The sequence below is a fragment of the Octodon degus genome, unplaced genomic scaffold, assembly GCF_000260255.1.
Source record: "Octodon degus isolate 3935 unplaced genomic scaffold, OctDeg1.0 scaffold00038, whole genome shotgun sequence".
NCBI classification, from domain to species: domain Eukaryota; kingdom Metazoa; phylum Chordata; class Mammalia; order Rodentia; family Octodontidae; genus Octodon; species Octodon degus.
In genome coordinates this window covers 5,301,831-5,325,687 of record NW_004524614.1, presented here as the reverse complement: position 1 = coordinate 5,325,687, position 23,857 = coordinate 5,301,831, and the positions used below count along the sequence as shown (strand labels likewise).

The window sequence follows — 23,857 nt, the reverse complement described above, 5'->3', positions numbered from 1 at the left end:
GAGAGAGAGAGAGGCAAACAGACAAGAGACAGAGAGAAAGAGATAGAGAGACAGAGAGACAGAGAGAGAGATCATAAGAAGCTCACATACACTGAGGGTTAGCTATAAACTAGACAGTGGGCATATAGCTGTGCCTCAGTGAAAACATGGACAAAGGTGGGTGTAAACGAAAGACAAGTTTCTAGGAAAAGATTTGGTAGTTCATTTTTAACATGTTGAATCTAAAACCTTAAAATACTTAGTGTGATTTCAGAGGACTAGAATTCAGGGAAAAATGTGGGAATCATGAAACAGTCCTTGAGAATAAGGCAAAGGACAAGAGGTTTTGAGAGACCAAAAAAAACAGCTACGAAAACAACTTCAAGAGAAGTAGAATGGGTGGGATGTGGTGACTCACACCTGTAATCCCAGCAGTCAGGAGGCTGAGACAGGGAAATGGCCATGGGTTTGATAACCAGCAGGACTAGATAATGAGGGGCCAGGGAGATAGCTCAGTAGAATAAGAGTTTGCCTGGCAAGCAGAAAGACCTGAGTTCAATCCCCAGTTCCTCAAAAAAAAAAAAAAAAAAAAAAAGGTTAGAATGCGCTACACAGCAGCAATTCTGTCTCAAGGGGGAGGGGAAAGGAGGAGAAGGGAGAAAGAAGAGGAAGAGAAGGAAGAGGAGGAGGAGGAGGAGGAGGAGGAGGAGGAGCAGCAGCAGCAGCAGCAGCAGCAGCAGCAGCAGCACCAGGAGCAGCAGCTGCAACAGCAGCAGCAGCAGCAGCAGCAGGAGGAGCAGCAAGGACATGAGGAAGATGACAATGCCAATGTCAACTGTAGCAGAACTCAAGTAAAAACTCAAGTAAAACCATCAGTAACTGGCAATCAAAACTGATTGATGGGGGGCCAGCCAAATAGTTCAGCGGATTAAAGTGGCTGCAAGCAGGCACAGGGGCTAGGGGTTTGATCCCCAGGTCTGCCATGCTGGCCCACCACCGGAGCCAGCTGAGACTGCAATTGAGACTGGGTGTGGGGTTGCTGCCTGTAACCCCAGCTCTTGGGAGGCTGTAAACAGGAGGATAACTACAAGTCTGATCTAGTAGTGAGACCCTGAACACCCTGTAGACCCTTCCCTAAAATAAAAAAAAAAAAAAAAAAAAAAGACTGATACCAATAACAAAAAGACAGTGATAAAAGGGAAAGGAAAAATACTGAGACTTAAAAAGAGCCATAACAAATACAAACTACCTCCCAAACAACTGCACAACTTGCCTAAAGGAAAGGACTATGGAGCATTTCCGTGTACAAGAAGTCTGTGTTCTGCAGTTCACCAACTAACAGGAGAGTTTAACAAGGCATGTTCATAAGCTGGGATGAAGAATCAATAGAAAAAGAAATTATCGAAAAACTGAAGTGTTAAATAAAATAAGTTGCCACAAGGAAAAAGGATGGCTTCCAGGGTATATAATAAAGGATACAGTATATAAGAAATACAGTAAGAATGGATATGCACAATTGCAGATAGACACAAAGCACATGAAAACATTCACTCTGAAAGGCCTTTTCTTAGCTCCCCTGAAAAATCATGGTCATTACTCAAAAATGCAAGGGACAGTGAGTAGATCTGAGAAAACATTAAAGGTTTAGAATATCAGCTACAGAGACAAGAATGGAAAGGGGAAGGGAGAAGCGTCTAAGCAGGGATAGTGAGAATATTTACGGCAAGGTCATTACAGCTGAATTTGTAGTTCCATAATTCAAGTACTTCAAGAAAGCAAAAACCAATCAATTCCATCAAAAGCCTATGTTTCCCATTTTCTAGGTTGTGAAGAGTAAAAATCACCTAAAGTAACAGGTAACCCCCATGAGTAACTAGACTGAAGAAGCCAGTAAATTCCCAAAACCTCCTTGAGATCTTGAAAGTACCAATTATAAGCACCCAAGATTCACAGGAAAATTTATGGGCCAGGAGATTTTAATGTGAGTCTTATTTTTTATAGAAAATATTATTTAATCCCAGGCAGCAAGAGGGGTAAAAGTAATATCAAAAAAGATACTGATAAGATAATGAAGTCAAATGGATCCTCTAACATCCAATAGTCCCAAGTTCTTACTCACTTATACAACTTTGCTGGGTAAAGGAAAAACAACAGTACAACCTAGAATGCATTACTCATAACTCATATGTTAAAAACCATGAGAAAAAAAGAACATTATTTTATTTAACATATCATTTCTTTTAGCTAAATCTTAACCTGCAATACCATGAGAAGTTAACAAAATCATGCATTTCCCCAATCTTTTTATTCAAACTGTTACCTGATTCTCATATGAAGAAACATTACATTATTCCTTCAAAAACTAAGGGAATTTAAAACTAAATATTGTAAATATTCAAGTCAGTATTAAAATGTAAGCCTTCAAGAAGATCAAATGTTAGCCCCCAATGCTAAACACACCATGATACCATCATACAGATATAAATGTACTACAGAGTGCACCCTACATGAACACAAAGTTCAATTTCAACAACAAATAAGGCACAACTGGAAAGATGAACATCTATTTTACTATCTATTGTGTGCCTCCTCACAATTCTAGAGTAGGTGATGATCTATTTCCATGTCAAGCAAAGACATTTGAACTGTGTAACCATGGAAAATATGAAAGTCCTTTAATTCTCATTTAGATTATCAGACAGAAGGATAGAGATTGTCCCAGGCAAAGACTAAAGGCAAAAGTAAAAGTGAATTTGTACTCTGGTGAAATATAAGTATTGTTGATGTGGCAATATTGTTGATGATCAAGTGATCATTTGCTTGACATTTAGGCTGAGATCTTAAGAAAAATGAGAAACAGAGAAACTTTATCACTAACCATTGTAGTAGTTAAGGCTATCTCCAGGCTCAAATGATTGAAAAATGTAAAAAAAAAAACCACTTAGTCAATGTTCAACTGTGAATTTGAAAAGAAAAAATATCTTTTAACATTCCAGAAAAAATAACCATCTTGGGCCGGCCAGATAGCTCTGCAGACTAAAGCACCTGCTTAGGCAGAGGGCACCAGCCAGGGTTCAATCCCCATCGTACCATGCCAGCCCCAAACCTAGGGCATGTTGAAATGGCAATTGAGACTGGGTGTGGTGGCATGTGTGTGTAATCCTACTGCTTGGGAGGCTGAAAAGAAGAGTCCAATCTACATAGTGAGACCCCATACACCCTCTATACCCTGTTCTAAATTTATAAAAAGAAAAAAAAAAAAAAAAAGAAATAAGCATCTTATGCAGGTTACAGTGGCACACATCTGTGATTCTAGCAGCAAAGGTGGCTGAGGCAGGATGATTGGTAAGTTTAATTCCCACCTGGGAAATTTAGTTAGACCCTACCTCAAAATAAAAATTAATTAATTAACTAAAAATATAAAGGAGTGGATGGGGATATAGTTCAGTGGTAAAGGTCCCTAGGTTCAGGTTCCAGGCCTGCAAAAAAGAAAGGAAGAACCGCTGTGTTCTAAAACATTTTTGATACTAACACTAATATATAGTGGTAATATGGTGGCTATAACCTCCATAGAACTTTTTTTTTTTTGTACCAGAGATCAAACTCAGAACTTCATGCCACTGAACTATCTCCCCAGTTTTCCATTTCTAAAATATAAAAAAATAAAATAGTAATTACATATTACAAACATACTAATGAAAATAAAATTACTGAAAAAAAATGATATACTTAGGATGAAATGCAAGTCTCAAAAAAGTTGCCACAAAAATATACATATTATGGAATAAACAATCAAAACATCTTAACATCTGAATATATTAACAATATATCTTAATAAACATAAGCCTACTCTCAAATATTTACAAATCCAGTGGAAAAAGACAAGCAAAAAAAACCACAAAACAAAATGAAATTGACTGTTAAATATCAAATATTGTAGAAACAGTATATATGCATGTTTCTCCCAGATTTTGAACAAATATTTACAGAGAAGGTAGCATTTAGCAATCTCCTTACAGGAGGGGATATTTTTTTCCAGGCTCAGTTAACAATGATGTAGAGGTAACAAACGCAGAGGGAACTGACAATACATTTCATATTAAATGCTATAGGAAAAATTCCATATGTTAGAATGCAGAATATGTTGCCAGATGGGGAGATACAGTACAACTCCAGAAACAAAGGGTAGGACAGAGCCTGAAGCGACTGAACAAAATATTTAGAAGATGTTTACATGTAAGACACAAACCAGGTCAACAGTGATTTAAAAAAAAAAAAAAAAAAGAGGAAACTACAGATTTTTTTTTTTTAAAGAACAGAGATTGAAAGCAAACAGTATGGCAGGAAAACCTCAGGATTTAAAATTAAAAAGATCTTAGAATACCAACTCTACCAATTAGTAGCATTAGACTTTTCTATAATACAACGTCCATATTTATCAAATGAAGGTAATATGCATTATTGAAAACTTCATATACAAGCAAATGTGTATTATCCAAAGTTTTAACTTTCAATTAACAAGTAGACAAAATTTAGTACCTTTGTCATAAAAATTGGTAGAAATTAGGAGAGACCAGCGAAGAAGTCAGATATTTAGCCATACTGTGTAAGACAATGCTAATGCCCATGCCAATGACATTAACTGAAAAAGTAGAATATAAGAGAGGTAGATTTGGAGAACAGAAAAATAAGGTTTAGATTTGCTGTGATAGAACACAGATCTACATCCACAGATAATACAAAGTATGAAAAATCTGGGTCTTGAACTCAAAAGACAACTCTAAAAAATAAAATTTCAAGGAGTAGTAACACAAGAAAAAGTAAAGAACAAACAATCAAGAAATGAAAAGGAGGTCCACAGAAGTAGCTCAGCAGTCTAAGCACCTGCTTAGGCAAGTGAAGACCCAGGTTCACCCCAGTACTACATGCTGTACCGGCCCCAGCCTAGGTACAAAAAGCGGGCCACTGAGACCAGGTGTGGTGGTAGTCACACATCTGTAATCCCAGTACTAGGGAGGCTGAAACAGAAAGATCACTACCAGTCTGAGCTGCATAGTGAGACCCAGTACTAAATACATTAAAAAGAAACAAACAGGGAGGATAAAGAGCCAGATTAAAAAAAAAAAAAAGTTAAGAGTGCAAAAAGGAAAGAGTTTCAAAAGTAAAAGGGTAGTGAGTAGTGTTAATGGGCAATATTTGTCCATTTTAACACTCCTGCAAATCTGATGGCAGGTTCAGCAAAATTTTGGTGACACCAAATCTGATATTTAAATAAATACAAAATAAAGAAGTAAGAGAAAGAACAGAAGATACTCCTTGGGTCCCCTATTTGGAAGGTTTACGGAGTAGTAGGAACCACAGTTTTATCAGCATTCAACATAGCTACATAAAGAAAAAATCACCCTCTACAAAGCTTTGAAAGACCACAGAATGTGTTTCTTCAATTCCCTAGGAATTCCAAACATATAAATTAGAAAATGAAAACAATGTATCACTATTTTATAAATATCATGTTTGACAGGCAAGCTCTTTTATATAAGGATTTTTTTTTTAATAAAAAGTAGATTACTGAGTAATACAAGTTTGGAAATCATAGGCTTCTTTAGAGAAATCTGGCACTGAAGAGAATAAATACAGTATGAATGATTATCTTGCATCGCTGAGTTTTAAAACTCACACAGAGATCTAAGTTTTTATTGATTAAATGGTTTTCTTTTGTTTTCAAAAGCTGGAATAGGCCATCAGGATTAAGAAATGAATGTAAAGAAATATTTAAAGTACCAAAAAATAAATAAATAAATAAATAAATAAATAAAAACAAAGATCGCTCAGAAAATGATAATCACAGGGTAACAGTACTGATGCCCAGTCATTACTACATTATTGCTCATGAGTAGAAAACTATATAAACATTCTTATTCTCAAAATAAGTTGCACAGGCTGGGTGTGGCAACGCGTGTCTATAATCCCAGCACTGAGGAGGTTGGGGCAGGAAAATTCCTATAAATTTGAGGCCAGCCTGGGCTACAAAGTGAGTTCAAGGTCAGCCTGTACTGCATAGTGAAACTATGCCTCAAAAATGACAACAAAAAAAAGGTTGCACTACCAAAGTTCAAACCAAGTATAGTACAACCAAATCAAGCATAGTTTTAGTGCAAGAGGGGCTGCAACAAAGAAATGAAGAAACTTTTGAGTCTGCCAAACAGGTTCAAATTTGTGTTCCTCCACTGACTATAAATCCTTAATATTAGCTTCCCTAAAGGAGTTCATTTTTCAGTAACATTTATGCCATAAGTTATTATGAAGATCAAAACAATATATACACAGAGCTTAGCACAATGTCTGGCACAAGATGACCATTTAAGAAACATAGCTATAATCATTAAAATAAAATATAAATATTTATAAATATAAAACAATATTAAAGGGTAATCATCAAACAAGGTCAAGAAAATCCGTGTGTATCTACTTTATAAAATTTATTTTACTTCAGTAACAACAGAAAGATTACAAATTCCAATAACATAAGACATAGTATACTGACATACTCAGCTTTGAATAAACTACTCCCAGATCATGAATTTAGGGAATCCACAATGACAATAAGAGACTAGAGAGGTGTTGTTCAATACTTCAACATGTGAGTCATAATGTAAGACATTTCTGAGTTTGTAAACATCTAAATTCAAAATTTAACACTTCTTATGTCTTTATAGGAAAAGAACTATTTGAAGCATAAAACAACAGTATTACAAGTATATACTATACGAGGTTCAGATGATACCAATTTAATATAAATCCTTTACTAGCTGTTTTAATTTAAAAATCATTCAAGTGTACAGTCTTATACTAACCCAATCTTCTAAACTATACTTAAAAAAAAAAAAAAAATCCCCTCAGAACTGCCAGCTGGATGGAGGGCAGTAATAGAGATATCCAACAGTTAAAAGCTCTGCATTGATCAGTATTCTTCTCTATAAGCTAGGTTCACTTTTATCTATTTTTCATAGTTTGGGCCCAATTCATTTTCAGACTTTTTAAAAACTGTAAAATAGTGACATTAACCTATACCAAATCTTTTTCCAATTTCAAAGACAAGAAACATTCAGTTAACATTCACAATTAACACATCAAAATTTTCCAATGAAAAATTTTATTTTTCCAATGAAATTTTAAATACTGTAGATGCATGACTATGTGGGACTGTTTTAGTTTTTCCTGTCTTTAGGAAATCATTTCCAAATTTTAGATATGGCAAACACCACATTTTGAACTATTTTTAGAATACATTTTGTTATCTCTATGCCTAAGGCAACACAAACATATCTACTACAGTAATATTAAACTAAACAAAATGTGGAACCTCTTTAGAACGACTATAAAGTTAGAGACAAATAAAAACCAAGTCATTAGCTTTTTTACACATTTTCTGTGTATGAGACATATATTTGGGATTGTAAATTTTGATTAGGAATTTATTTTAAATAGCAAACCACTCAGTTTAGGAGGAAAAGTATGCTACCTTTGGCAAAACTGAAATTCTGTTAACAGAAATAGCCGTATTACATAATTATCAAGTTTTTAAATGGATTAAAGTAATTCAAATAAAAATGGAATATAAATTATTTTGTGAATATGTCAAAAGTTTTACATAAAAGCTAGTCTGTGAATTATAAAAATTCATTTTCATTATTCAGTATGGATACATAAAGATGAAAGAGTCAAAGACTAAAATGTATCTGTAACAACCGTTTAACAACATACTGCTAAAGTCAGTCCCTAGACAAGTGTGCATACATGCAACTTTATTTCCTACTAAAAATGCACCCCCAAAATATGAAGCAGTTTCCTGTTGTTCAATACTAAGTAAGTGAAACTTTCTGTGGTAAATTTTATGACATATATTAAAAGTAAATGAACTTAAATGTTAACAACATTGAACAAGAAAAAGAATAGGTAAACAAGTTCTAAATAGGAAATGCTCAAAAAAGTCATTCAATGATAATCATTTGGTTAATGGGCCACTAACCTCTTTTTGCTTTAAAATCACCTATACCATCCAATATACCCACCAGCCCCACAGACACAGAAAGTATGTCTAATAAAAATTATTTTTACCTGTAAATTGTTTTCTGTGACTCTGTTCCACCAAACCATATTGATGGGTACTCCTGATTTACACCTGTCAGCAAGGCAGCCAATATGGGTCTTTGTTTTTCGTGCCTTTGATCCCACCGGAACTAGCCTCTCCTCCAGCATCCCCAGGCGATACTTCCTTGGCTAGGAAAGAGAAGGAAAGAAACCAGCCACTCCTAACATCCCCCACACTAATCTAAACTAATAACTAATATACAGAAGGTATCAGAAATGGTGGGACAGAAAACAAGCAAAATTTCTAACACTCCCTTCTAATGTACTCATCACACCACACCCACCAAATCCCACCCCAACCCTACCCCACACTTCTAAAATAACCACAGTATTAATAAGGCTGGACAATCTTATATAAAGCAACAGGTGTTTTATAGAAATATAATCTGATCTTATAAGACTTTATTTAGGGAATAGAAATTAAATTTATTAGCAAAGTAAATGCTTTGCAATTTTTTTTTCCACTAGAACTTACCTATTCTTACTGTAATATGAAGAAATAGCTTTAAGGGCACAAAAAAACAGATAAAAATCTCCAAACTTCATCTTTTTCAGCAACTTATCTTGCTACCTCATTTCTTACTGAAATACAGCCCAGTTAAAAGAAGCAGCTTATTGATAAAGAATGTCTCTTTTCAAAATTGTTTTAATTCCATGTATAGAAGACCAGAGTATAAGGACACTCACTCCATCTTAACTGGTCATTTATCTTAAGGTATTAAAAAAAAAAAAAAAAAGGAAGAAAGAAAATTTCAGACTAAAAAAAGGAAAATAACACAAGTTCCTTTGGTCTTTTAAATCATCTCAGTGATTTAAACAGACTGATAGTGAATAAATTGCCCCAGAAATCGTAAGTTCATTGGCTAATTAACATAACAAAGTAAACTATCTTAGCATGGTTAGCAGGGCTTATATATGTGACAATTACATGAAGATTGTTTCTATCATCTTCTAATTATACCAACTTCGCACCAAATTGCATCTTACAGGGAATTAACATTTACATATAAATTTTTCCCCTTTCAGAGAATATACTAAAAAGCTACCTATTAAAAACCTGATATAAGAAAGTCTATGTTTACTCAGTCCAGTTAAAATTTTCTTCAAAAAATAATGCTACACCAGACAAAATTTAAAAGAACATTCTAGGGCTGGAGAGATGGCTCAGTGGTCTAAAGCACCTACTTGAAACAAGCTTGGCAAAGCACAGGGACCGCGGTTCAATCCTCCAGCACCACATGCCTGCCAGCCCCGCCCCCTGGTGGGCTGAGCTGGCCACACACACACACACACACACACACACACACACAAAAAATTTAAAAAAAAAAAATAAATAAATATTTAAAAAAAAAAAGAACATTCTACCACAGACAGAATTACCCTGAAGAAAACATCTGATGTCTAAGTTATAATAACTTGCAAATGAAGCCCATGGAGAAATCATTCTATGCAAATTAGATTCTCCTCTCCACAAGTGAACCCCTGCCACACTGTCTTTGATTTCAAACCTAACATAATTAAACATGTATAAACAAAAGGAGCTACACTGCCTACCTACCCAATACTTTTAACAGTAGTTTAGGATGCTAACATAGTTCCACTTTTATGCAATCTTAGACCAGTCCATTATCCTCAATGTCCAGATCAGAAAGAACAATTTCATATCTTAAATGAAATAATTTTAAAGAAAATTGTTTCTTTTAATATGATCCCTTTTGACAGATGGTAAGATTAAACTCCTACATCTCTGTATTTAGCTTGGTAATTGTAGAGGCTTTGACACAGTAAGAGTAACAACCTTAAAAGTATTCATTAATTTAAAATTTATGCCTCAGAAAGTTCCTGAGCTGAAGTGTATGCTAACTCTACAACAAAACTTCAACACAATAGAAGATATTTATTTAAAATCACAACATGCCAAAAGGGGACTTAAAGATATTTAAAACCCAGTCATAGCTGAATGCAAGAAAATTGTTTTCTATAGTTTGGACTCTACAAATTCAGACCAACTCTGACCCAGACATTAAATTGAGAAAATTTATTCTCTATGAAGCAGTGCATTAAGGAACAAGCGGAAATTTTGAACACAGCCAATGTTGTCATCCTCCCTCCCCAATAGTTCTCACTATATAATTATGCTTTGTATGTTTCCAAAGAGGAATTCTTTACTCCTCTCCCTCTCCCACATGCCAAAAACCTATAACCAGCCTAAAATCTCTAAGCAGAGATCTTCAAACATGTGTCTTATGTTTTTTTCAATAAAAACTCCAATCTTTCTTTATGGCTGAATAATACTTCATTGTATAAAAATACCACATCATTTTCAACCATTCCCCAGGTGATGGGCACGGTTGTTTCCAAGATTTGGCTATGACAAATCGTGCTGCTATAAACATAGCTGCACATAAGATTTCTTGAAAGAATGTGGTAATATCCAATCATATGTCCAATCTTGCTTAACTGTATCTGTTAACCTGAGCAACAGATTTGACAATAAAAATAGATAATATATCAATCATTATTAATCAGCTATTCTTGTTTTGAAAATCTGTAACATATGTATTGTTGCATGTTACTCTGTTTCTGTCTTTTTTTTTTAATTTTTTATTTATTTATGTGTGTGTGTGTGTGTGGCCAGCTCAGCCCACCAGGGGGCGGGGCTGGCTGGCATGTGGTGCTGGGGGATTGAACCGCGGTCCCTGTGCTTTGCTAAGCTTGTTCTAAGTAGGTGCTTTAGACCACTGAGCCATCTCACCAGCCCATGTCTTTCTTGATTGCTTTTATACTCCAAAATAAAATAAAATTACTTTCTCTGAAAATCCCATGATATGGTGAGAAGTATAATAAATAATAAATTACTTTCTATTTATGAAAAAAAAAACCTCCCATCTGCCAATGTGAAAAAAACTAACCCAAAACTAAAATCTGTTTCACCGCATGAAGAAATCTAAGATATAGTACCATTTAAAATTCCATTTAAGCAAAACACAAAATAACATTCGAAAAATGGTGGCAGCAACAGAAAGCATGATGGTGAGGCAAAGGATTACTATACAAAGGTCTCATTGTATAGACTGTAAACTACAATATTACCTCATATATTTACCTCATGTGAGATGACAGTATTAGCTGATTTCCAAATTATCTAAAATACTATTTATCTCTTAAAAATATTTTTGATCAAACATCTATATACCTATTTTTTGCATTCAGAACTGTTCTAATTCAGAATACGATGACACACAAACCCACCTTTCCTTCAAAATAGATACAGTTTACGCTAGTAGTGGCAAACCTATGGCATGTGTGCCATAGCAGGCTGGCTGTTATCACTGAAAGCTCTAAAACATTTACCATCACTGGTCTAGGCAGTAACACAGACATGTAAGCAAAACATAACTCCTTGGGATATCTTCACATATAGTCAAGTTAGCAAAAGAGTAGACACAAACGCACTTCACATGGAAGGCAAATATTTAAGCCTATTTTTGAAGGAAAATCAGTGTGCCTATTGAAAATACAGAATTTAATCCCCAACACCACACACTGAAAAGTTAGAAAGAGACAGCAGATGTACTGTGGTATACAAAAACGTGTACATAGAGGCATAAAACCATGACAGAGTTAAGCTTCAGAGGCAAAGTTGAGATCTGAAAACAGTTACAAGACATTTACTGTTTGTTCTAAAGTTTCATTTTTCTTGGGGGGTGTGCATGTGTGTGTAGTACAGGAAACTGAATCCAGGGATGTGCTATCACTATACTATAACCTATTCCAGGCTGGCCGGAACTTGTTATGCTCCTGCCTTGGCCTCCTGAATGCATAAAATTACAGGTATGCACCATCACACCCCCTTATTTATTGTTTTATATACCACACCTAAGAATTTATGCTTCATTCTGCAGTGAAAGAAATTTTAGGAAAGCTTATTAAGAACTGACGAAATCAGGTATGTTTTAGAAAGCAGTTCTCTAACAGTTTAAAAGAAGTAGTATGTGAGTAAAATAAGAAACATGCAAACAAATTACCTGCTCTTAGCAACACTTTAAGTTTCTTAACTCTGCTTTATAGACTTTAGATAATTCTTTACCTTATCAATAGCTGATAATTAGCTATTGGTAAGTATAGTCTAAGGAAAAGATCAAAGTCAAGGGAAAGATAAGAGGGGCAAACAATATCTTATGAGAGATGTTTGTCTATAAAATTTTCTTCACTGTTCCTCCATAGTAAGTAATAGTCAATAACCCTTCCTCCTCCTTCCTTAGCTTCTGAAATCCTCAATTAAACCAAATGAGAAATCACTGATTGGGGAATGGGGGATAAATTCCTTTGTTAATCATCTGTTCTTGGCAGCCTGGTCAGTCCCAGTATTCTTATTATGAAAAGGAAGCATTTTAAAATACCATATCCTACAGATCAGTTGCTTTTCTGCTTTACCAACCACCAAGTTAATACTATATATCAGAATTCCCAATTGTTAGCAGTCTATAACTGGCTGGTTTTTATTCTCTCATACTAAGATATACAACATTTAAGTCTTAAGATTCATGACAAACATGACTATTATCTTTCTACACAAAAATCTAATATGAACATAAGATAGCAGTTGAAAATACTTGTACTTTTTATTGGAGTTTTTTTCTTTTTAACCTCTTTGGTCAGCTGTAGTGGTGCATGCCTATAATTCCAACTACTCAGGAGAGGCTGATATATAAAATCACAAGTTTGAAGGCAGATTAGGCAATTTAGCAAGACTGTCTGAAATATTTAAAAATCTAAAGAAAAAAAAAAAAGAGGGCTGGAGATGTAGCTTAATAATGAGTGACCCCTACATGTACACATGCATACACACACATACATACACACAGCCCGAACAAAATTTTCAAAGATTTTACATAAAAAGTTTGAGAAAATATTGTAGAATAGATCTGTACTTTCTTCTATAGGCTCATGTGCTTAAGGTACAATCTCCAGCTAGTAGTGCTGCTGGGAAGCTGTGGAAACTTTTCAGAGGAAGACCTACTTGGAAAAAAAAATGGCTTACTGGAGATATGCCTGTAACAGTCCTTGGCCCCTTGCTCTCTCCTTTTCTCTGCTCTTCCCATCTGCCTTGAGATGAGCCACTTTGTTCCACTTTGCCTTGACTTTCTGCTTTAACACTTACCAGAAGCAATGAAAACAGTTTAGTGCCTAGGTAAAGACCAATCTCTAAATGTTTCTATGGAAAACATAGCTAAAACTACCACATACGAACCAATTTTCAGAGCACAGCTCTTTTGGTAACTGCAATACGGCACCATCTCCAAAACGTCCCGCATTATCCAACATATATTACATATACTAACCTAACTTAACAGACTAGAGAAAATGTTTTTACAGGCCATTCTCCAAAGCCCTGAATTGCAAGAACCCAGTTCAAATGTCAAAAATGTTAATTATGCTTCAGTATTTGAGATCTGAAATATAATAACTGACTTAAAAGACACTCTAAAGTGTTCATATTTTATTGATCAAAACATCTTCACAAACACAAAAACAGTAACACACATACATGAAATATACCTTCACTAGACAACACTTAATGAACATATGAAATCATTATCTTTTGCAGGAACAACTCAACAACATAACTCCTACCACATCTGAAAATATTAAGTCCACTGACTAGCAATCTCTGGCCTAGGACTTACTGTACATTTATTTCCAAGTAAATCTGTACCTTTTTTATAACCTCCTCTAACTTCACATGGTCTTTTCTTAACTAAATGTCTTAATATCTTAGCAAATTTACAATTACAGACCACAATCCCATCATCTGGGGCACCCAAACTGATTAAAACTACTGAGTTTCTTAAATAAATGTTCATAAAATTATTAATACTGAGACAAACCTATACCTAAATTACTAACCACCAATATATAGAAATTTCAATATATTTGAATTTCAATGGTTCCAATAGTTAATTAAGAATAATAAATCCAGCCCATCAAGTTACTATAGCTTGGGCTCCAAGGAATTTTCTCCATGAGTAAAAAGCTTTAAATTTTTAAAAAACAAACAAGTTTCAAAGATTATGTTGTATTTTGTCTCTTCACTAATTATCATTAATTGTGATCATTTATTAAAATACATTGGGTTGTTTATGTTTTCACTGTCTAAACAAAGACAGTATGGTGGGTTGGGGAAGTGTGGTCTACAGAGTAGTTTATAGAAAATCAAGTTGTCAATGTTAAGGCTCAAGCAAATAATATCTATATCAAAGATTTTTTATTTTCTAGAGTCAAAACACTAGTCATATAGAAGATGAAAATAAAGAAAAACTGCTAGGTAATAATTCATACAAATTGTATTAAGTATAATAGAACATTATTTACCTACATAAACACACATACAAATATTTTTAAACTGCTGAGTCAGTTTAGATTTGAAAATGTCAAATAGTCTACTTCTATTCTTAAAACATCACTATTCAAAAGGATTTTTATGCCGTCAAAAATAAAATCAGTTAGAATATTCTTGCTAAGCAAAACCAAATTGAAGTTCTAAAGAACTAGTATGCCTTAGGGGCTGGGGGGATGGCTCAGTGGAATAAGTGCTTCCCTGGCAAGCATAAGGGACTGAGATCAATCCCCAGTTCCGCCAAAAAAAAAGAAAAAAGAACTAGTATGCCTAGCTGGGTAGTACAGTAGAGCACACCTGAAATCCCAGTCATCAAATCTGCTTCTGTATAAAGCAAGCAGATTTCAGTTTGTATGTTTAAATATGGCGATGCATGTAACACTATACTACTATGCACCTTACGAAAAACCCCTATAATGAATTTTTAGAAAGAACAGTCCAATAGAAAAATGACAAAAGAATCACAAAGAAAAATGACAAAGGATATGAAAAAAATACCAATCGCCAGTAAATACAAAAAAGTTTGAGAACACCAATAGTCAATCTTAAGTAGGTCTTTTTGCCTAAAAAATTACAAAGATAGAAAAATTACTGTGCATTATTATAGAGTATTACCGTGTTTTCTAGACTGCAGAAAAGAACCCAAGGCTAGGAATATAAATCTGTCCCACACTTCTGAAAGGCTATCAATTACCAAAGCTTGTCAATTACCAAAATTTGTGTGCTCTTGCCCTAGGAACTGAGTTGAGAGAAATTTGCACTGAGCTAATCATGGACAAAGCAGGCATAGGTTAATCAATATTTTATCTCATCCATAGAGCTAGTAGCCTTTCTCCACTATTTATTTTTCATCTTTCTTTTTTTCTGGGGGAGTGGGGGGGCCACACTAGGCTATTATTCATCTTATAGGAGACTCAATCATCTTACTTTTACCAAATTGCCCTATATAATTTTGTTTTGCTTTGACATATAAATTATAATTATGACTGTCCTATTTTTTTGTCCCTTACCCACCCCCATGACTGTCCTTTTTAAAAAACTAGTCTCTCAAAATACATTGGGGTGATTAATAGGCACAAAACATTTATAAAAATATTATTTAATCTTACCATGTTACCTGGAACAAAATTATTATTAATATAAATAAAAGCAAGTTTCTCTTTGCCTGTCATTGTATCCTAAGAATATTCTTGATGGATTTTCACAAGATTTGGAAGACATGTTTGAGAAGCTAACAAGGAGCTTCTGCAGGGAGGAAAAGGAAAACAGATTAATGTTCGGAGAAAAGAGGCCTGAGCATATCACGGCAGACATCCTCAGAGCAGCTATAAAATTCCTCCTAGTGGGAAATTTTAATATGTCCCAACAATAATTAAGCTATAGTTGATTTCCAAGCAAGGCTTGAATGGTTTAGCCAACACTATCAACCTTTTACTAACAATAATAGCTATCTTTTGCTGGAAACTTCTGTACCAGGTGACATATCCCATTTAATACTCAGAGCAGCTGTACAAAGTAGGAATTAGTATCACTATTCTTTTTTTGCCAATGAAACAAAAAGGTTGCTTAATTAAATACACAAAGATAAAAAAATAAGAGTTTAAAATTTCATGTCTCCTATCAAACTCCCAACTCTAAAACTTTAATTATTTAAATCTACTGTTAGAATTATTCCAACTGTTTACTGTTTCAGGGAAATAAGAGGCTTTGTACAAGCTATAAACAGGTTTCAATATGGTTGCTCCACAGTTGGATTCTAACAGCTACCAGGTGCCACAGGGTGCCATACATATCTCACAAAACCTAAAACCTCACTTCCACCGGATATAAATGGGGACAGTACACATTCCCACAACCCGGCAAATAGAGGCAACTAGAAATTCAGTGATTTCAGAAAGCAGCTCTGAGTGCATTAATTTGGAATTCTAAACATAATTTTCCATAGCAACATTGCTGTACAATATTCAGGGATAAAAGATTAATAGATACAATAAACTGATGGTGCTAACTATAAATCTCAATTCATCTCTTTCAGAACACACACAAAAAAATTTAAACTAAAATGTCCTTTAAAATCAGTTACTTTTCAATACTTTCTCCATTTTCCTTATCTTGCTAAAAATTTTTCTTGAGATTTTGATGTGGCAACAAAGCCTACCAATCAGCAAGGGTAAGAAAAAATTTACATTCCAAACCATGTAAGATATAATCCTATTAACTACTCCAAATTTACTCTATTTTCATCAAAAAAAAAAAATTGAAGTAGTTTCAGTTTTACAAAACTCTGTGTTTTGTTTCCTACAATACAAATAATGTAACGTTATCTTCCAGACTTTAGTACAGAGATACTACACCAAAACAAACTTTAAATATTAAACTACTCTGAAAACATAAGATATCATTAGTTAAGTCTGGTAATAGAGATGTCAAAGAAGGATGGATGTTCTTCAGATAAAAAACAATACAAAGTGGGGTCCAAACTGCGTGCATACAAAGAAGAACATGTAGACAAAGTACTATTCATAGAATTTTCAAGCAGAATAAGCACTGGACCCCTTCAACCCATGTCTCTTCACAAATAAACCATAGCAGATGAACCAGACACTTCCGATCTCACTTTTCTTAGCCTACTTCAAAATCAAGAACAGAGAAGAAATAAACATGATACATCAAAAATCTTTGCCAATCCCAAAGTATGCAACTCCCACTATTCCACTATTACAAACACAATGCAAATATACATGAAAACTTGCATACAGGCTAAAACATGCTAAAAGTAAATCAACCGAAGAAAAGGAAAAAGACAGGTACCAGTGCTTTCTGTTTTTGATTTTTGTTGCTGTTATTTTGTTTTTTTTTTTTAATTTTTATTACTTTTATTGAGAAACAAATAGAAATGAGACAGTTTCAAAACCAATTAGCAGGACAGTTTCAGTAATTAATACATTGCATATTCTTTTCTTCATAGTGGTTATCCAAAGTATAAGATGCAGACATGATATCCTGTCCAAACACTATTAGCACAAATCTTTCTTCTCATTAAATTAAGAGAAAGTAGATATCTATACTATTTTGTATATACAGATACAAAATGGTCCTTCATTTATAGCCCCTTTATTTGTTTAGTTTTGTCAGAGATGGGTATTCCATTGCCATTTAAATATTGTAGGTGTGGGGCCAGGGAGATGGCTTAGAAGAATAAGCGCTTCCCTGGCAAGCACAAGGGCCTGAGTTCAATCCCCAGTTCAAAAAAAAAAAAGCAGGTAAATATTGTAGGTGTGTGAATTCAGCAAAATAATCCAATATAATCCAGCAGTCCATAATAGTAGTGGGTTATCCGTAGGACTGGCAATGTCAGAAGTTGTTGACTTGAGCCTTTTACAGCTCAGCATATTAACTTGGCTTTAGTTTTTATACCTCATTTGATATTCAGACAGTGAGGTTAAGCTCAACTACCTATGTTACAGGGTAATAATATCAACAAGCTTCTTTTCTGGAGGGTTAACAACTTAATTTTGCAGACCAAAAATTAGAGAAAAAGAAGGGCTGCAAGATCAGCCAACATTTTGGCCCTAGCCTTTCAAGGTCAGTGAGGACTCAGGACACAAGAGAACCTGTACTGTAACATCACGTAACTCAGTGGTGTCGCAAATTTTCTGATCAAGGACATTATGGGGCCACAGAGGAAAGTGACCGATGATGTACAGTGTGCCTAAGGAGAGTCACAAGGAGAGAAAACATTCTCTCAGGCTTTCACAGAGAGCAAATTGGTCAAGCAATGGCCATAACTCATCCATATGGCTGACCCTGAAAAAAGATCTACAAAGTGCAGTACAGGGTTTCAAGGTAAATCCTGAGAGGATTTGATTGACCTTGTCAAATACAAAAGTTACATTTCTTGCTAAATAGGTGTGCTTTATCTTCATCTTAAACATCCAGCAGAAAAGTATAAAAACGAGGTATAAAAAATATTGTTATTTTGGTTTGGGGGGTGGAGACTCATAGGGACCAAATATAAAAATGATTCAGTGAAGGAGAGGAAGAAGGTAATTAACCCAGAAAACATAAAAGGAAAAGCCAAAAATATGAGGCACAGACTGCAAAGACTTCTCATTTTGCTAGGATCTGCATCAATTACTATGTGGTAGCCCTGTATAAAAACTCACAACTTAGGGAAAAAGTCATTAGGAAGATACCATAGCACTAACCCAGCTCCTTTATGAATATGTGTATTTTCAACATCTACTTTCGTTAAAAATATGCTGTTGATTTCTTACCCAATGTTCACTATTTGCTAAGATCACATTTGTGATCCATGGTGACTCTCCATCTCAAATCTTTCTTTTCAATAGTCTTTTCATAAAAGCACTCATGTATTACCCTCTTCTATATTAACTCTCATTTACAAAGAAACTTAAAAGTCATCTCAGTGCTCTGGGGAGCCAACCTTTCCATACAATATAAAGCTAGAATTCAAATTCTTCCACCATTAATCTTGGCCAAGAATAAATATGCACATTTCAAATCATACTTTTTATATCTATAAAAGTACATACAGTAAATAAAATAAAAACCGTGCTTCTTAAACATCAATTAAAAATACTACTTTTTAAAGTGTTTCCTGGATAGCATGGTGTTGTTTTATAAAATAAGAATTACAGAAAAACAATCACATATTTTGAGTCACAGTATTTCAAATTGTTTAAAGTCTCCTAACATTTACTTTGATAATTTATTTCCTTATAGACAAATAACAAATCAATTGACTGAGATTGGCACAGGGCACTGGAATACTGTGACAGCAGTATATGAAGGCAGACAGTATCAATAAACAAAAATCTTCTGCAAGTCCTCACACACCTAACAAGACAACTCAGATGAATGGCTAAGAACTCCTTTGTACTCTTTTTCCTGCTCCATATTTTATTTCAACAAGTCCTAAACATACTAAGGCCCTCAGCCATAGTTCCTTAGATCATCCACAATATTCAGAAGGAAATTAAAGAGCTTATATACCTATCTCGATTACTTGTAATAAAAATAAAGCCTATTTTTTTGCCTATGTATCTCTATGGTTCTCACCATCAAAAAATTCCACCTAGCTGGGGAGATAGCTCAGCAGCATAAGCACCTGCCTGGCAAGCATAAGGTCAAGAGTTCAATCCCTGGTACTGCAAAATAAAATCTAAATTAAAAAACATCTTTTCTCCATAATTCCAGAGGATTGTCTGCAAGTTGGCAATCATCAAATATTTAAACTGACATCAATATGTTGCTGTGTAAGTATAGTAGGTTCATGTACTGCCTCTACAACGAGATTTGAGGAAATCAAGGAAAACAGCAATTCTTTCAAATTTCCATATAGCATCTAGTAAAACAGCCTCTGATAAAAGTATGTGACTGATCTACTCTCAATAAGTCATATAAATCGGTAGGCAAAGCAGCTTTAATTGGCCCAAAGCAGGATCCACGCCAAGTGAGATTTTTTGGAAATTATTTACCCCACAAGCTACGAAGTAGTACTGAGTATGGCTTATCTATCCTCTAATGCCATTACAAATTATTACTCAGTAATACCACTCACCAGCTATTTACACAAAACAAGAATTATAATTAAATATTTACGGAATTTTATTTATCTCCTTTAAAATTACATCAAACAGACATAAATGACAACAAAAGAAAAATAAGCAGTTGCATATAACTGCAATTCGCAATGTGTAACATGTAATATTCCTATAGTTTAAAAGTACTTGTAGCACAGATTTTAAACATTCACCATTCAACCATTAACAATTTTAAAATACACATAAAGTGTACCCACAGATATCATATAGTACATCTTGCTACTGGAAAAATTCACCATGATCTTATTTTAAATGTAAATTGCAATAACCATAAATTTCTAGGTAGAGATTCACAAGTGAATGCTTTAGACAGAGACTAGGTTAGAAAAGAAAGACATCACAATAACTACTAGACATGCTTGCCATTTCACAGATAATACAATTACAGCCTATAAAGTTGGCACAGGGCCACAAAGATAGAGCTTGAAGACCTCAAATCACAGAATAATGTTCATCCCACTATATCAGTCCACTTGCATTAAGATATACATCCTAGTATCTCTCCAAATTTTGCCCTCCAGAAAAAGCTGTAAAATAGGCACTACATCTTTCCTTTTCCAGTCCTCAGTGATGTTAACTACTTTTGAAAAGGTATCAGTGGCCCTAGAGCGTGTATTTCAACTTTAAGATATACTCAGTCCATTTTTCATATTAAAAATATTTAGAATTTATCACTCTAGTTTTACTTTCTACACATACGAAGACACTATGGGACCCCGCCTAAGGCAACTTACGTACTTTCTACTACCCCTAAAATACCTCTGATAACTTTGTTTCTGGGCTATATTTGCTTTTCAGCACTTTACTATTTACTTCCATAGGGCCAATCTATCTACTGGCCTTACCACTGCCACTAGTCTATTCTTGTCCAACTCTATTCCACTTCTAACATATGGCTTTAGAAAATAAATATTCCAACTAGTGAGAAAACTATCTAAACCAAGTAACTTTATTTTTGTTAAAAGGCTCTAAGAAAACTCTCACATCAAATTCATACATTTAGTATATGAAATCTAGCTGCTTTATAAGCATTTTCAAATTATTTTTGAATGCCTTCATGTTCAAAACTGGAAATGTTAGGTACATGAATCATTTAATGTGTGATCTGTTTTGCTTTACAAACATTAAGTCTTCCTAAATTTTTTAATCTGAGGTATGACTGATATGTTAAATGTTGTACAGATTTAATGAACACAGTTCAATGAGAGTCCAACTAAGTATCTTTAAACTATCGCTAGACTTTCTGAGCCTTGCTTTATATACTCTCTAACCAGATCCCTCCCAAAAGCATTTTAAGTTCAAACCATTTTTTCTAAAATTAAAACTTTTATTTTGAGTCTTTCTTCCATTACTTATAAAATAGAATGCTATATATGCTATATATCTTTATAGTACTTTCCACTGAAGAAAGAGCAATTGCTCTGGATGACTATTAAAAATTACTCTGAGTCCCATGAAGACTCAAAGGTATCAAACTATTCATGTTAACTTGGGACGGAATCATTAGAAAACACTATAAAACTCTATATATAGCCTTTTAACTTTGACACCAAGTCGTGAAAAGATTTTAAACTGGTTTTCTCTTTCTTTTGGCGGAACCAGGGATTGAACTCAAGCCCTTGCGGTTGCCAGGCAAGCACTTATTCTACTGAGCTATCTCTCTAGACTCTTAAACTGGTTTTCAACAGTTATGTCAGTTATGAAAACTGCAAACAAGAAGTATGCCTTGTAATGAGGCATTTCAATTAAGGGAAAATCTTTGAAATTTAGACAAAGCAAAGGTAAAAATATTAATATACCTAACACTGGATTACTTTAGATGCTGTCTTAAGAAAGGAATACATTAAGACAGAGAAAATGCAGAATAATAAGCACCACAATTTCATTTCTTCACATAAAACCTATTCTGCGCAGAGAACAAATAAAATTCCACATATAAGAGACAAAGAAAATGAGTAAATAAAAGGCAAGAAAAACATTTTAGTCTGTAAAAACTCTCCCCCTCTTCAAAAAACATCACAACATACATGTAACAATCTCAACAGCACCTCTAAATTCTATTCAATTTAATAGGCTTCAATTTTACCTACCTTTCTTCTCTGAGAGATGTTGAGGGCACCAAAGTCATTAAACAAGGATGAAGCAGGTGAAGTGATAGGATCTAGAAGGCAAGTTACATAAGTTTCCAAAGAGACAACTCAGGTAATTCATAAATCAAACAAATGGTAATTTAACAACAGTAATAAAAATTATATGCCATAATAATTAAGTGTAATGCCTCACATGTAGTAAATATTCACATATTTTCTGACTGAAAGTACAACAATTTGATGAATCCTTCATTTGGTACATTAATATATAGTAGATAACTTAAATGTATCATACACACTTAGCTAAAAGCCCTACAGATGAGGCTACAACTGTTTGATTAAAACAAGCAAACTTAGTTCCACGTTAGATCTGCCTGACCTCATGGTTTTAGTCTATAAAAATCCCTAGAAAAGGCAGATTCCTTGGCAACCCTTTTGGGTCCCCTTCTGCCCCTCTCTCAGACAGAAGCTTTTCTTTCCCTCAATAAACACATTCTGCTCAAAAAAAAAAAGCAAACCAGGAGGAAATTATTTTGTTCTGCTTCGGCTTTTTGAGAAAGGGTCTCACTTGTAGCCCATGCTGATTTCAAACTCAATCTTCCTACCTCAGCATCCTGAGAGCAAAGGATCACAACCAGCAACCAGAACAAATGTTTGTGTTCTCATTTGAGACCAAACTTGAGAAGGATAAAAAGGGATCTGGGGGAGTCAACCATAGTCTCTGAGAGATGGAAGTCTGGATTTAAACACACAAGGGCTTCAAACTATCCATACTATAAACTATTCGGTATTTTCAAGATTATCAACAACAGATTTTTTATAATCTTACTTTAAAAGTACATTTTTAAAGATAAAAGCATTAAATGTTTCAAAACAGTAATATAAAAATATGAAGATTTTATACGCTCAAAGTTCCATCACTTTGCAAGTAGAAGTTATAGAACTGTACCTTTTCCCTTTATCTCTTTGGTCCTGAGTTTTAAGCGATAAGAACAAATTACATTTCAAATTTATCTCTTAATTATTTCTCACTTGATAAATGAGAGATTTCTGAGAAGATATACATGAGATACATTGAGGTATTTTATCTTCACATCTCAGCTTGAGTAAATCTTTCCTTTGCCTCCTTTTCATAGTACTGGCATGGAACCCAAGGGTCATGTGCATGCCACACAAGTGTGCCCAGCTCCTTTTACTTTTCACTTTGAGATAGAGACTCAGCTGCCCAGGCTGACCTCCAACTTGTGATTCGCCTTCCTCAGCCTCCCAGAAAACTGGGATTTCAGGTTTGTATCACCATGCCTGACTCTACATTTCTTTTCCTCTCTCCTCCCTCTTTTCCTTCCTCCCTCTTTCTCTCCTTCTCCTACCCCACCCTCCTTTCCTAGAAGACTGAACCCAGCCAAGGTCTTTGCATTGAACTATATCCTCAACACTATTTTTAATTTTTACTTTTGAGACAGGATCTCACTATATATACTAAATTATCCAAACTGAGCTAAACTTCCTATCCACCTGCCTCAGCCTCACAGAGTTATGGAATTACTGGAGTGTGTAACCATGCCCAGTTTATCCCCAGCTCATGCTTCTAATCTCATCTGTGAAATTAA

General features: G+C 34.5%; 1 protein-coding gene across 7 annotated transcripts in view; it reads right to left on the bottom strand.

Moving 5' to 3' along the window:
• Pan3 (PAN3 poly(A) specific ribonuclease subunit) overlaps positions 1–23,857 on the bottom strand; it is a 153,453-nt gene that overhangs the window by 90,497 nt on the left and 39,099 nt on the right. For 5 of the 7 annotated variants that reach the window (XM_004631052.2, XM_023715009.1, XM_023715010.1 and 2 more), the window contains 2 exons: positions 22,248–22,318; positions 8,098–8,259 (listed from right to left, as the gene is read on the bottom strand). In XM_004631052.2, coding sequence (XP_004631109.1) covers positions 8,098–8,259; positions 22,248–22,318 — 233 coding nt within the window. The remainder of the gene's footprint in view (positions 1–8,097; positions 8,260–22,247; positions 22,319–23,857) is intronic. The other 2 variants (XM_023715012.1, XM_004631053.2) reach the window with 1 other exon arrangement.